This window comes from Larimichthys crocea, chromosome XVI, assembly GCF_000972845.2.
Source record: "Larimichthys crocea isolate SSNF chromosome XVI, L_crocea_2.0, whole genome shotgun sequence".
In the NCBI taxonomy this organism is placed as follows: Eukaryota; Metazoa; Chordata; class Actinopteri; family Sciaenidae; genus Larimichthys; species Larimichthys crocea.
The window spans coordinates 22070364-22085819 of NC_040026.1; the positions used below are offsets into that span (position 1 = coordinate 22070364).

Sequence of the window (15456 nt, forward strand, 5' to 3'; positions counted from 1 at the left end):
TTAATAAGAAGCTGCTGGCAAACTTTCAAAACCCATTTTCTTTATGAAGCCATTAAAAAGGCATTAAAATGATAGAACAAATTAGTTTTACTTAAATTACCTGAAGGTAATTAAAGGTTGTGTCCGGCCCTGCTAAGACTTTTCTATCAGGAAGCTGTAAAACTTCATTTGACGAAGGTCCGTCACTGAAATGTGTCTCTTCTGAATTATTTTTGCTTATAACAAATATTTGTTTATTTGTTTGTTTAAATACTATTTAATCTAACAGCTCATTATAAACGATAGACACAAGGTCGTTAACGAGGGGAGACGGTTATAGAAAACACTTACAGCAACAGAACAGTGCACTGATGACTACTATAAATACTTATGGATGACAGAGAGCAGACAAACCACACACTGATCTAGAGTTTTCCTACATGCTTGGAAGGAGATGGTGAGATATAAGAGAGGATTCATTGCTAAGTGTCACTAAATCCTTCACACTGGACCTTTAAATGAACATTAAAAACAGATCCACGCTGACCGCTGAGCTTTATCACCATGCACAGAGTGCAGTTTGTGTAAAGCTTGGTGAAGTTTGCATCTGGTAGCACTGCACTGCTTCATGCTGTGTGGTCGGCTGTTGCAGTGCTGTGATATTATTTCACATTTAACCAGAGAAAATTCACAACATGACGTCTGTCAAATGTTTGTAATGTGCATGTGTGTGTAATGCAGAGAATACTTTCCTGCGTGCACGGTTACACGATTCATTCTTAACTGTTTATTTTTAGCTCTCGGTTTCTGCATTTTTGAGTTTAGTCGGCTGCTTTCAAACTTTTACTTTCAGTCACATTGAAAAGAACACAGATCGAGTTTCTGTAATGAATATGAAATACCAGAAAGCAAAGTGTACAACTTTCTTTTTTTATCAGCTATAAATCCACAAACACTTCACCACACTGCCAGGAATCAAATACTTGTGCAATATGAATTTTTAATTAAATAATAAAAATGATAAATATGACTACCAGCTGCTGCTGCTGCTGCTGCTGCAGAGAGAAACCTGGATCGATGGTGAAGTCCAGCAGAGATTTAAATGTGAGTAACAGACCACGGTGGGAGGTTTGATCCGTGACAAAGCTGCATGGAGCTGCTTCACTTCTGCAGCCGCCAACTCTGAACTTTATCTGCAGCCTGAATGTGTTTATATTTAGTTTAATGTAAGATCCCATTTTAAATATATCACCAGTAAAAGCACTTTATTATGAAGGCAGTACTCCACACTGTAAAATATGATTTTGTACTTTTACAAGTCGAGACAAATCGACAAATAAAACATTTGCTTTTAAAGTATTTCAGATTTAATTTATTCAGTTACCTGTAAATTTTTTTTCTACACATAAACATCTAAATGTTCCAGCTTCACACTGCCAGGAAAAGAAAAGTTCAGGAAATACTTCATGTATTTATTTGTTTTCTGAACTTGCAATCGTCAAACTAAAATATTATAAGAGTATTATATATATAAGAGTATTAAAATATTGTGACAGACTATAAAAACTGACCTCACTGTTCAGTGACATCGATCATAATAAGCCAACAATTATATTATCGGTCTTTTGATACTTTAAGCACATTTTTCTGATAATACTTTGATATTTAACTTTAATGCAGGACTTTAACTTGTATTGTGATTAATATTTACTCCACACATCATGTTTTGTATGTAAAATCTTACCGTTCCCATTCTAAGTGTGTAAGCGAACGTACGGTGGCCTTCATGTGCCAGAAGAGGTCAGCGTCACAACTGCACGAGTAGCCTGTTGACGTTCTTTCAGATACATACTCTGTTTATATTCTGATATTCTGCAGGTCAAGGTTAAGATAAATGCTAAGATACTTAAGTTTGGTTTAAAAGCCTCAAATGATCCGATCAGATGTGCCAGGGCAAATTATTCCAGAGCCGAGGAGCCGCCACAAAGGCTCGGACACCTTTTTAGTTTTGTTTTAGGGGCGACCAGTAGCAGCTGACTCGAGGATCTCAGGGTTCTGGCGGGGTGTGGATATGAAGAAGCTCGGTCGAATACCTAGGCAGCCAATACGAGCTTTAAAAACAAACAGTAACATTTTAAAATCTATTTTAAAAAAGCAACCGGTAACCAGTGATGTGACGCCAGGACAGGGGATATGTGGTTTGCTGGTAAGGAGACGGGCAGCAGCGTTCTGTACCAGCTGCAGGCGGTCCAGGCCAAAATAAAGCGAGCTGCAGTAATCCAGTCTCGTATTAATAAAAGCCTGGATCACAGTCTCTAAATCTTTAGGTATCCTTTTACTTTCAATAAAATCCTCAAATGATAAAAGCTGTTTTTCACGACCGAGTTAACCTGCCGATCAAATTTCAGCCTGTCGTCAAATGTTACTCCAAGATTTTTCACAGATGATCGAATGTTTGGAGTCGGGGACTCTTCCTGCTGGACCACATCCAAACACTGTGACCTCAGCATAACACAGACACAAGTTATGTTGCTGATCTTAGCTTTTATTAGCTGATCTATTGCTTCTTGGATCCAAAGATTGCTGCTTTTCTTGTTCTAAATAATAACTATGATCCCACATTAGTCCATATTTACGGAAGCCCTAAAAGGCCATACATACATACATTTTATTGCACCCATTTTCCCGTGATAACGAGATAATTAATTTGAGTTTTTAATTAATCTCGAGAAAACAAAACGATAGTCTAGTGCAGGGGTTGGCAATTAGCGGCCCGTGGGCCAAAACTGGCCCGCCATCAATTATATCTGGCCCGCTAGATGACGTTGATTTATTTTAAAATATATATACAGTATATATATTTTTTAATATATCTTTTAGACCTCATGTTTTCTGTCGAAAATACAACAATTCCACAGATTTCACAACATTTATTGAAAAGTAGCTGATAAGTAACGTGACAGCAGCCAGAACGTCCTTGCAGCCTCTTTACTTGACGCACAGGTTGGAGCGTGCGTGCGCTGTAACCTGTGGAAAATAAAAGATTTAATTTTTGTGTTTCTGCGCCTCTTTCCCGAGAGGATATGCGTTTTTGAAGCGGCCATGCTTTGTCTCGTGGTGTCTTCTAGTATTGTACTCTTTACAAACTGCAACAACCTCGTTGCAAATGAGACACGTCGGTCCAAACTTATTTGCCGACCCCTGGTCTAGTGTATTAAATCAAGTGCGCCCGTATTACAGAATGTACGGCAAATGCATGTAGTCCATGATACGGAGCGAGCAAACCTATTACCACTGTAAAATCAGTTTGATCCATAGTTTCTGACAAAGGTTTGTACACTTGATTGTTTTGTTTATTATTTATATTATATTTACTGAATCATTTTGGAGAAATTCAGCCTCAAAGTTCATTATTTTGAATTGAAAAAGGGCATTATGTGCAATATTTACTCCACTGTAAAATCTGTTTGATCCATAATTTCTGACAAAGGTTGATACACTTTGGCTAATCCTCACTCCAGTCCTGAGATCAAGTGTCCAAACCTTTGTCAGAAATTATGGATCAAACAGATTTTACAGTGGTAACAGGTTTGCTCGCTCCGTATCATGGACTACATGCATTGGCCGTACATTCTGTAATTAATTATTTCGTTATCACAGGAAAACGGGTGGAATAAAATGTATGTATGGCCTTTTAGGGCTTCCGTAGATATTTAGCAAACACTTCTACTTCTTTTTTTTAATTTATTTTGACCGCTCTGGGCTGCTGTAACAAACATGGTGGACTCTGTATTAGAGGACCCGCTCCATGTGTAGATGATAAATATGAAAAACTCAGTATTTGGTGAAAACCTTTAATATCTGCAGGTGATTCTCACTGAAAACAGAGTTATGCATGAGTAAAACATGTTAATAATAACACACAGACATCAGGCTGGGTGGTGCCTGCTGTCCTCTGCAGGACTGTGCAGGCTGAGCAGCTGAGCCGCTGTTCCTGCTCACATCAGCAGAGGGAAACGTTGCACACTTTTTCCTTCCTCCACCTCCAGACAATAAAAACAAGGCGAAGCAGCATCTCCACCATTCAAAGCCTGGCATCCGAGCTATGTGTGAGGAGTGAGCGGCTCTCAGACTGAAAATATGGATCCACGGGCGCCGAGCTGGGACTAGAGATGTAGTTGTAAGGATGCCAGTAAACTACATCTCTCGTTTGCTCCTCTTGGTGTCGGTCTGCGCGCTCCGGGAGGCGCTGGCCAAATCTCTTCCAGATCAAGGAGCATTTGGTAAGCTCGCCATGCATTCAGGGTGGGATGCAGCACAATGAGAAGATGGGAGTGGTTGGGGTTTTATGGCTTTTGTCGAGCAAACGGTCGATCCTCTGCAGAGCTGCGCCCTGCTGTGAAAGGAGCTGGGTGATTTTGTGCGCTCTCGATCCGCTTTGCAGCGACACTTTGACGGGTTAGAGGCGTTAATATCCACGGGGAGAAGGGCCACGCTGCTGTTATTGTGCCTCAGAGACTGAACAGATCTGATCTGAGTGCAGGCCTTAAAGATAGTCTGCTGTAATGTCAGGCCTACATCTGTGCGTGTGTGTGTGTGTGTGTGTGTGTGTGTGTGTTATTTCAGGGTGGCCTCAGCTCCTCAATCTGTGTCAGTCACTGAACCAACACAAAAACACCCCAAATGCAGAATAATAATAATAATAATAATAATAATAATAATAATAATAATAATAATAATGTTTAAACACACAGTTCTTATGATGAAGGGCGTTATGTCACCACAGTGCATTATGAATGCTTCAAGCTACTTTAGGATGCATGGATGCTCACACACTGTGGTGGAGAGTAACTAAGTACATTTACTCAAGTACTGTGGTACTGTAGTGTTTGCATTGTTTGTTGATGTGCCGTTATTTTGACTGTGTACTGACTGCAGGACTTGTAATGGAGTATTTTTACTGACAGCTACAGTTACAGTTACACATAAAACATGTCAACAAAGACAGAGTGGTTAAAATATGCTGTAATCATTTCAGCATTAGTGATAATAAATATCACAACGTTGTTCTGTGACGCAGTATTTCTTTCACAGTTACAGTCTTTAACAGTAAAACTCCTAAAATGAGATCCAGCAACATCAGTATTAATTATCTAATGATATAAAATATAATATTAAAACACTGTGTTGATGCTTGCCATATATAATAAGTGACACACTTTGTTACATGTAATGAAGTATTGTTACTTTTACTTCAGTGAAACGTCTTAATAGTTTTTTAGTTTTAGTTTTTGAATCTTTAAACTGTGATTTTTTTTTTTGTCTCTTAGAATCTGATTCAGATTAAATTCTAATAATTTTTTTGCTCTCCGGCTGCTCGACTCATTAAATAGTCAGTTAATTGATACCTCAGTTAATTGATACCTCAGGTGTGTTTGTGAAACAGCTCAGCACTTCTGCCGACCTGCAGTAATTCACAAGATCTCGTGGAGCAATTAATCGTGTAAAGAAATCTGCACAGCAGCAGCAGCAGCAGCATGTGGAGGAAGTCTGAGCCGGTTAATCGATCAGTCTGTCAACAGAAAATCGATCTGCAACTATTCTGCTGATCGATGAGTCACTGAAGTCATTTTTTTAAAACCAGTAAGACCAAAAATTCACGATGTCAGAGCTTTTCTGTGATAGTAGAGTCAATTTGGGGGTCAATTAATGTGAGATCAGAGTTTATACTCTTAGAAATTTGACCTGTGATGACATGTGAAGGGAAAAAACACTTTAAATGTTGATTATATTCAAAGAATAGGGGAAAAACTTTATAATCAAATGACTCGTCGACCTCTGACAGTCTGAATTTAAGTTATCTGGATGTATCTCGTGCTCACGCTGAGGCTTTGGAGGGTTTACGCTCCGCTGGGTCTCAGCTGAACTTAAATCGAAGCCCTTCAATGACTGAATATTCTCAGGCTCTTCATGTGACACTGTGGCTCTCAGTGTTTGTGTCAATGGAGCTGCTTCAAGCTACAGATGGAGGAAATCCTCTGCACACACAAACACAAGGGAGCCTCTATTGAACCGATTATGGTAATGGGTGACAGTTTAACACACACACACACACACAATGGATATCTGGACATACAAACACACACACATACATGCTCATTATTATCTGAATGCGGCCATCGGTGAGGCCTCTGCGGTCACCGAGGACTTTTGTCGTCGGAGGCCTGGATGGGTTTTAGAGGGCGACAGCTCGCCGTGCTACAGGCGGCCGAGCTGAGCTGAGGAAGCAACAACGAGCCCGGCCAGCTTTTTTGGAGAGTCAGCTTGTATCCATGGCAACAGCCCCAGCGTGACCCACATCCATGCCGTCCAAGAGAGGCAAGATGAGAAACAAAATGTCCCGGGGCTGAAAAACATGTGAGGATAGAGGGCCGAAATAGCCGGGCATGAAAAAAGGATTCATCCAAATAACAATAAGTCTGGGAGAGATGAGGACGGGACGGGCGAATATAGACGACGTTAATTTGGAAAAACTTCAGCAGTAGGAGCTGCAACAGAGACTGCGAAACACTTGATTGCTGCAGTTTGTTCCAAAATCTGAACACACAGACATGAAACATGTATTTTTAGATGAGGATGTCATTGTTACTGATGTCCATCCAGTGTGAATCAGTCCAACTGACTCCATGGCACCATTATGCATCATGCACTGCGTATAATGATATGAATATTAACTTGTTTATGTTGTTGGTGTATTTGTCTGAAGGGGAGCTCACACAGTCAGACCCGGTCCACACTGTGTGTACTCAGCTCATTACGCTGCTGCATAACGATGTCGTCCTTGTGAGGCAGCCAAGGGTGACTTGATAAATTGAGCCGTACGATCACAATTACTGCTTTAATACGACGGTTTAATCTGACAGCACAGGACTTATAAATCTCTGCTTTTGATTGATTGAAGTGAGAAATCTGTGACGGAACAGAAAATATGGAGAGGGAATGAAATTAAAGTTGATTCAGTTCAGCTGCTTGATTTAATTTTATTAATTCCACTAGAACCCAAACTATTCATTATATATTCATTATTAGTTTGTTAAAGTATTCTCTGTATGTTGCCGACAGACACAGCTGACCTGCAGTGCACTGACTGAAACACTAATTAACACTGTCTCCATTTCCCTCTAATTAGAGAGTTTTTCAGGAAGCTTCCCCTGAGTTTCTCGTCCGTGAAGTCGCAAAGTGTTATTTAATTTGCTTTTGATCTTAAATTGAATATCTTGGTATCACTGCAGCGTTGACTAATCCACATTAATTTGTGAAAAGAGCAACAGAAGCAGAAAACAATGAATTCTCTCTTCGTCTTCCCACAGAGGTGCAAATAAAAGTCCAAGTGTTCGACAACAGCGACTTGTCGCCGCTGGCAGACGCTCAGGTGGAAGTCCACGGCAATCAAACCGTCTTGGCGTCGAGCCGTGCCGGCAGCGATGGCGTCCTGAGAGTCAACTTCCTGTACCGCACAGGAACATGGGTCATCATCACAGCCTCCAAACGAGACTACGTCACCAACTCTGTGCCCTGGCACTCCAGCCGGATCCCCCGTAAGTCACCGAGGAAGGAAATGCAGTTTGTTAAATTAAATAAGTGACAATAAGAGGACAGCAACGTCAGGAATAAGGAATAAATAGTCTTAGTCCTAATTTAGGATTCTTATGGGCTTAAAGTTGAAACTCCTCCTGAGCCCTGTACACTACACTGTAGTACACTGTGTACTTTGTGTGCTGACTTCAGCAGCGTAGTGTTGTCTCAGCTGTTGGGAACTTACCAGAAATGACGACAGCAACATTTGACTCTTTCTTCTTCTTTGAATTGTAACCGTGCAGCTTAGATTTTTATATTCAACCACTTCAGCTCCAGTCTGCATTTTCTCAACGCTGGTGGTCCCTCCTCTTCCTGCCCAAACAATCAAATTCTGCTGCAGAAACCATCTGATCAGCAACCGATGGATCAGATGAATCTCAGATTGTTCATGTTAATGACGAAGTTAGTCATGGAGTTCCACAAGGTTCTGTGCTCGGACCACTTTCATTCAGCTTACATGTGCTTCCTTTATTAAAGAATCACTCCATTAACTTTAATTGTTATGCTGATGATTATATCATGAAACCAATCAGTTCACTTCAAGCATGCCTTAAGGACATAAAAACTTGCAAAACTGAAGTTCTTGTAATTGGACCCAAACACCTCAAAAACTCTCTTTCTATAGATATAGTTATAGTTATAGCCTCCAGCTCCACCTGGAGTTTTCTCTGCCCCCTCTCTCTCTGTCTCTGCTGAATTTCCTGTCACTCTTGAGCCGTCACTATAAAACAAAGGTTCAAAAAGCCCCAAAACGAATCTTTAATCTTGGCTAGTGTGATGGTAAAACGTTATATGTGGGTTTAACGGGCAGGAAGCTCGCCTCAGCGTTTGTTGTCACACCTGGAAGATCTGCTGGGTTAATTTTAGTTTCTTTCTGTTTCTTTTGTTTTTTTTAGTGTATGCTTCCGTCAGCCTGTACCTCCTCGTTCAGAGGCCGGGAACGCTTATTCTGTACGATGACGTCCTGCAGGTGCTGTCTGGGTCACCAGGTAACGAACATAACACCTTTTCTCTGTGGAAACTTTGATATTTGATGACGTCTTTCATGAATAACGACAAACACATTTTCTGACAACGGTCCTATTTCTGTTTGACCCGTCAACACTCATCCTGTCATCACGTCTTAAATTAGTCCGTCTCCAGCAGAGAGTGAAGATAGACTCACTCCCCTCTCCTTAACATTTACGTGACCCTGTGTTATTTGCTGCTGCTGTCGCCATAACAACAGCTGCAGCAGAGCACTTTGTGATAGTTTTTATAAATACGGCTTTGTCACAGCCGCCTCCTCACATCTGTAATGCACTAAAACTCCAGCATGTTTACACCTTTTTAGAGATATTAAAGTACATGAGGTGGCTGTTGGACTGACAGACTCGTCGGGTGGGGTGGGGTTGTGATTGTTTCCGTGCAGGAGCTCGTAACCAGCCGCTGGTGCAGCTCCAGAGGAAGTCCCTTCAGCTGCCGTCCAACTCCAACTACACGGCACTGTCCGCCGTGCTGACCACAGCCAGGACTCAGGACGAGATCGGAGGATTCCCGTTTCTCCTGGGCCAAGAGACCAACAGCTCAGGTCGGCGTTTGCGTATGTGAAGACACATACGTTACTACGGACTGGTTGTTTTTCCTAAAAGCCGAGCCCTGATTAAATGCCAATATTAATGTGTCTGGTATTTGTTTATTAGATATCTTCCACCTTAAACATTTTTTTAAGCATTCAAATTTAAGAGATCACTGTCCAAAGCTGTGTCCAGACTCACTATTCTTTTGCTACCTAGTCCACGACACTTCTCAGTGTGATTTCAGACCGAGCAGCCTCAAAAATCCGTCGCATATTGAGATTTGTAAACAAAGTGTTGAAGCTGATGTGATGTCTCTTTCTGTTCAGGCGCAGAGACAGGGTGGACGGACCTGACAGGACTGGCCGTGGTCAGCATTCAGCTCTTTGACAAAGATGGCAGCGCGATCCAGGTGTCCGATCCGATCCACATCTCTGTGCCGCTGCCGTCCGACACCCGCAACAGGATGGCCACGAGCGTACCTGCTTGGCTGTATCAGCCTAAGACGGGTGAGGTTATGTAATAATCAGATTACTTTAAATAAATAAACTGTAGGCAGCATATATAACGACAGTGATTTCTATTTCTCTCCAGGACTGTGGGTCAGGAACGGGACGGGCTACATCAAGAAGGACGGCCAACAGTTTGTCTGGAACGTCGTGGTTCCTCAGATGGGGTACTGGTTAGCTGCCTTCCCTTCATCTTCAGGTACCGTAACCTCCACTCTGCTGTTTGTGCTGAGCTTCATCTTCAGCGCTGATGCTCCTGTATGTCTCCAGGGAGAGAAAATGTAATGCTCTCTTTGAGGCTGAAGGCCAGGTGTTGTTGCATAAGTAACAGCACGTAGAAAATGGCTCTTCTAATAAAGCTGCTGTGACAGAAGCATCACGTTTGGTTAGTTCTGTCGCTGTCGGTTAATTGGTCACTTTAAATTGCCCATAGGTGTGAATGTGAGTGTGAATGGTCTCTGTCTGCCCTGTGATGAACTGGCGACTTGCCCGGGATGTATCAGCCAGTGTCAGATCTACTGAACTATGTGGAGCAGCGTCTTGGCTTTGGAGTGATTCTCAGGCGTCTTTCTGCCATGATTTGTCTTGCAGGATTGGGTCTGTCTCATCCAGGCTTGAGGGACATCACCACCTACCACACCCTGTTCCTGCTCTCCATCCTGGGCTCGCTGGCCCTGCTGGTGCTCATCCTGCTTTGTGTGCTGCTCTACTACTGCAGGTGTGGGGAGCGTAGGCGCAGGTCTCAGTTTTAGGTTTCTATCAATGGCAAAAATGACAACAGTGGTGTTTTGGTGGTAAATGTGGGTTTAATTTTAGGCTCTCGTTAGACTCTTCTTGTAATCCCCAGACAGATGACAAGTGTTTGTTTCATTCCTGACCTTCAGTGTCTTTTTACCTTTCAGGCGGAAGTGTTTAAAACCTCGTCGACAGCAAGGGAAACCCCATACGTCCAATCTAAATGGTGCAAAGAGAGACCAAGGTACATCCACGTCTCGCCTAAATCTGATCTGTGGAGGCCATGTTGAGTCCGGCCCCTCTAACGAAAAATCTGAAATGTCTCCATCCCGAGACTACCAGAGTTCAAAGGAGGACTTAACCAAGCATGTTCCAGCTCACATGCTGCGACACGCAAAGGGAAAAAATGCGGCAGGTCCCCAAAGAGGTGAAAGTTTCCCAATGAAGGTCACACGTGCCACAGAAACCAACAATCTGGACAACCCTTTGCTGCATGAAGACTACAACCGGAGCTACAGCCCAATGGAGGGCAAGGAGTCTGAATACCACCGACACCACAACGCCAACGACAATCGAGGATACTCCTCTGATCCTCCATCACCGCCTCGCTTCCAAGGCTACGTGCCAAGCCAGTCGGACAAACCTCCTGAATATTCAGCAGCTGCTGCAGACAGTCTCGCCAGGCCCACGTCCCTCAACACCCAACCAGGTCAGATCATCTTCTGCAGCAACCTTGACCAGATGAAGGAGAACATGTACCGGAGCATGGTGCCAACCCTAGTCATCCCAGCCCACTATATGCGCCTGCCCTCCGAGTTTTCTGGTAAAGATGGCAAAGACCAAAAGGATCAAGACAAAGATGGTGCACAGATGGGAGGAGGCCAGCAGCATCATCACCACCACTCTCAGAAAGGCCAACAGCAGCAACAGCAGCAAGGTGGATCCCAAGGTGACGACTCAGAGGAGCCGAGCTGGGCATCCGACTCCTCCGGTGGACCTGTGACCATCCCTGTGCTCTTCAACGACTCCACAATGGCTCAGATGAATGGGGAACTGCAGGCTTTGACTGAGAAGAAGCTACTAGAGCTGGGTGTTAAACAGCATCCAAGGGCGTGGTTCATCTCCCTGGATGGACGTGCTAACTCTCATGTGCGCCACTCCTACATAGATGTTGGGAATGACCTCAGTGGCGGCGGAGGTGTAGGATTCCTAAGTGGTCCCAACAGCACCCGAGATATCAACCTTGAACCACCTCTGGAGGCCCAAGAACGCAAGTCAGCAATCAACCGGAAGGGAAAAGATGAGCGTTGGGGGACGGGAGGACGAAAGAGCCACGGTGTTAGTGGCGGTGGGAAGAGTTACTCCAAGCTGGCCTACCCTGACCACAGCGAGCCCAGCAGCAGTGAGGGGCGCCCGGTCTCGCCCGAAGAAAACTCCCTCACCCCTCTTCTCGATGAAGGTCCATCCTCCCGAGGATCCACCATCCCCAGAAGAGGACGCAGCCGAGTGAACAGCAGCCGCAGCAGCAACAGCGAGAACCGCCGCGACTCCATGACCAGCCCCGAGGACGACCCCGACGACAAAGACGAGAACAAGAAGAGCCCCTGGCAGAAGATCGAAGACAGGCCTCTGATGGTCTTCCACCCCAGGAAGTGAGCTTTTTGAACTTACTGAACACTGGACCTTTAAACGAAGTTTTCAAATGGGAATCTTTCTACATCGAACATGGAAGCCGAGCGATGTTTTCACCGAGAGAGATCACAATAAGCACAACCATGCTTCACTGGTCCATTTTCAGGTTGTTGTTTGACCTTTGTGTTCCTGGTGAGGTGCTTTTGCACTTTCTGATTACTCTCGTAGTCTCACTGTCAGTTAATCTTATTACTGAGATGATCTGTTGTATACTGAAACCTATCCAGTTTATTGTGAATTCTGTCACCTATCACATCACTGAACCATCGTCTGAGCCATTGCATATACTGATTGTGGAAATAGCCATTTTATAGAGCAGAGTATAAGAATGAAGCACTTACTAATAATTTGATAATTGATTGATGGATACTGACCGAGCATTTGGATGTGGATGACATTTTCTATGAGGTTGTTTAGGTGAATTAGATCTCCTTCCTTAGACTTGGACACACGAAGGCTCATATGGATGGTAGAAGATGTGCGCCTTGACTACTTCCCCCTGTAAACTGTAACTAGGATAAGTTTTCTTTAAAGGAAACAGTTTCCCAGAGTTTGAATATGTATCAGTTTTTCTTGAGGCCCTGTGAACGGATAATGCAATCTATAAAGTCCAACGTGCGACTTGCATTTTGCTCCTTCAGGGATGTACTTGATTTCCTCTTCCTTCTGTACTGTGTTGACTTATTGAGATAGTAATGATTTGAAATGTTGAGCATCATCTTAAAGTATTTCTGTCATCCTTTCTGTCATTGATTTATCGCAGTGATCTACAGTTCTGCCAAAACCTTTTTGCATTTCTGCCTTTTTCCTGTCGTCGAGAGTTTTTTCCGGACTTCTTTGCGATTTCCGTCGTGTAAATAGGTTCCCAGACATTTGAAAGACCATTTGGTGTAGAAAGAAAGAAAGTTGCATGCATACAATATGAATGTATGAAATAAAACTAAAGGCACCAAAAGCCCCCCACAGTTCTTTGGGCTCCTGCGTAGACAACCTCCCCGCCAAATCGCCAAGAAGCTTTGGTAAGTCTGAACAGATACAGCTGAGCAAAAACATCACTTTACTTGAGGACTTAGCTGTTAAATATTCTACTGAGATCGACCGGGGTTGTTTGTAGACAGGGTCCTGTACCACTTCTCTCCTGTAAGTGCCTTCTTTCACATAGGATCGAGTGATAGGCATGCAGGTCCCTTTTTAAAATGCAGTTTAACCGTCACCTAAACTTCGCCGTCGAGCTCGGCGGGCACTAATAAGCACACTGCATTGTGGTAACGACAACACGTCACTCTGGGGAGCATGCCTGCCAAAAACTGACAACTTTTCTTGCGGCTGTTATGTCCTTGAATATCTTCATTTCTTGTATCTATCCTCTTTTTCACCAAACTTGTAAATGGTATGATGAACTATATGAGATTTTATGTGTATACGATGTGCATGTAACATGTAGAATAGGGTGTTTTTATCGAAACCTTTTTTGAAATGATCCAGATGTTTGGCACAAAATGTGATGCGCTGACTGCATTGAGTTGTGTTGCCAAATTGAACTTGGTTATATGAAGACTGACGTTTGTTTCGTTCCCTTAATCCAGTTCTAACAAAAATTCACTTCCGGTCGTAAATGTTTACAACAATAACATACTGACCAACACGCTCACGCTGTTACTAGCATCACCACTGCCTACGACGCATCAACAACTGTGAACTCAATTATGTCATCGAGGATTTGTCAAAAAAAAGAAAAAGTGTCACCAGTTTAGAAAACTTGAAGATGTTTTGTTGTTTTTATTTGCAGAGGTTGATTATGAAGTGAAAATCTTGAAGGCTGTACAAAAATCATGCTGACTTGTTGGTCCCTTTTCAACATTTGCTTGCTGTTCATAAGCCCGTGTGAGTCGCCTGCAGTACAAACTGAAGATGTGATGTAAAGAAGAAAAACACAACACATGAAACGATTCCTGCTGAACCGTCCTCTGCTGTAAATGTTTCTGTTTGGACCAGATGTGGAATTATTATTATGAGTTGTGCAATCGTGGCTTTCCTTGCTTGTTTTTTTTGTTTTAACATGAGATTTTTGTGAACTTGTGTTTTGGACAGAGACTGTTCAGTCACACACACATTGAAAACCTGGTAAACCTGCTTTGTTGGAGTTCGGTACATGTCAGGAGGATTGAACTGTAGGCCTTCATCCTGTGCAGTAAATCATTCGCTTCATGAACCTGGTCAGTTGTTTGTAAACTGTAAATTGTTTCTTTCTGTACATGAGGCAAAATAGAAATAAATTTGTTCCCACGGTCAGTCGGCATCTGTGATTTTATTTTGAAGGATGAAATATCTAAAGAACAAAATATAGACTGAAGAAACTTTTAAATAAATAACACGGGACACAGTAAACTTACATTCAAATTAACCTAGAAGATAGATATGCATTTAAATTAAATGTGCAAATCTAAATGCTGTAAATAACATAGCAGCAGTGAAGTATGCAGCTATACTGACTTACAGTTCATACATGTTTTATCGGGGCAGCGGTTTGTTTAAAAAGGTTTTATTATATATATATATATATATAAATAATATATATAACGAGAGATGTTACGAGAATTACGAGGAAGAAACCCTTGAATAAGAGGACTCGGATTCAAAGCATCAAAGTTTAAGTTGAATTTATTATTCTGTACAAGTAGCAGCATTTACAGCCGTGCAACACCAAAAGGGTTACAGAGAAAAGGCTCCCCGAGGAGCTCTTGTTCTTATACATTTTAAAATGTGCTGTCTCAGACACCTCCCTCACTGATGAGTCTGCTCAACAATGAACATTATGTTTCAAAATGACACTTCTCAGGCCTGTTTCTCACGTCCTTGTCTCTCCTGTCCTTGAACTACTGATATCTCTCCCTGCCGTCTCAGCAAAAAAACGTCCAAGTAGGGAGTCCCGAGACATGCAAAAAAAACAGGCACACCATTATATGATCGAAACATCTGCAGGGTGGAGTAATCAGTAGTTCAAGGACGTGGAGAATAAAGCTAATGAGGACAGTGCAGGTCTGTGGTGTCACTGTCACCAATATTATTACCTGTCCTATATAGCTTATATATAATAATATATATCTAATATATATATATATATCTATATATATATATACACACACCACACAAATATTATTTATATATTAATATTATAATAAAATAATATTGTGTGTGTGTATTATATATACATACACATATAATACTGTCCTATTAGCTTTATATTTATATAATATATATATATTATACAACACAAATATTTATTTTTTATATATATATATATATATATATATATAAATAATATTGTGTGTGTGTATATAATACAT

General features: G+C 42.1%; 1 protein-coding gene across 2 annotated transcripts; it reads left to right on the forward strand.

Annotated features, from left to right (window-relative positions):
* Window positions 1–3952: 3952 nt before the first annotated feature.
* fam171a2b (family with sequence similarity 171 member A2b) lies at window positions 3953–14192 on the forward strand. Of its 2 annotated transcripts, none has more exons than XM_010751833.3 (8): window positions 3953–4262; window positions 7350–7577; window positions 8514–8606; window positions 9029–9187; window positions 9503–9682; window positions 9768–9881; window positions 10274–10421; window positions 10585–14192. In XM_010751833.3, the coding sequence occupies exons 1-8, from the start codon at window positions 4166–4168 to the stop codon at window positions 12071–12073; spliced, it is 2508 nt and encodes an 835-aa protein (XP_010750135.2). In that variant the 5' UTR covers window positions 3953–4165; the 3' UTR covers window positions 12074–14192. The 2 variants fall into 2 exon arrangements, with proteins under 2 accessions (XP_010750135.2, XP_010750136.2); XM_010751834.3 differs by having other exon boundaries at window positions 3955–4262; window positions 10274–10400.
* Window positions 14193–15456: the final 1264 nt, after the last annotated feature.

What these genes read in the sequence shown, in the direction of transcription:
- fam171a2b (XM_010751833.3), top strand. Translation starts at nt 4,166, where the DNA reads ATGCCAGTAAACTACATCTCTCGTTTGCTCCTCTTGGTGTCGGTCTGC. An exon ending in TCCAGATCAAGGAGCATTTG is followed by an intron (nt 4,263 to 7,349) that starts GTAAGCTCGCCA and finishes GTCTTCCCACAG; the next exon opens with AGGTGCAAATAAAAGTCCAA. An exon ending in TGCCTTCCCTTCATCTTCAG is followed by an intron (nt 9,882 to 10,273) that starts GTACCGTAACCT and finishes TTTGTCTTGCAG; the next exon opens with GATTGGGTCTGTCTCATCCA.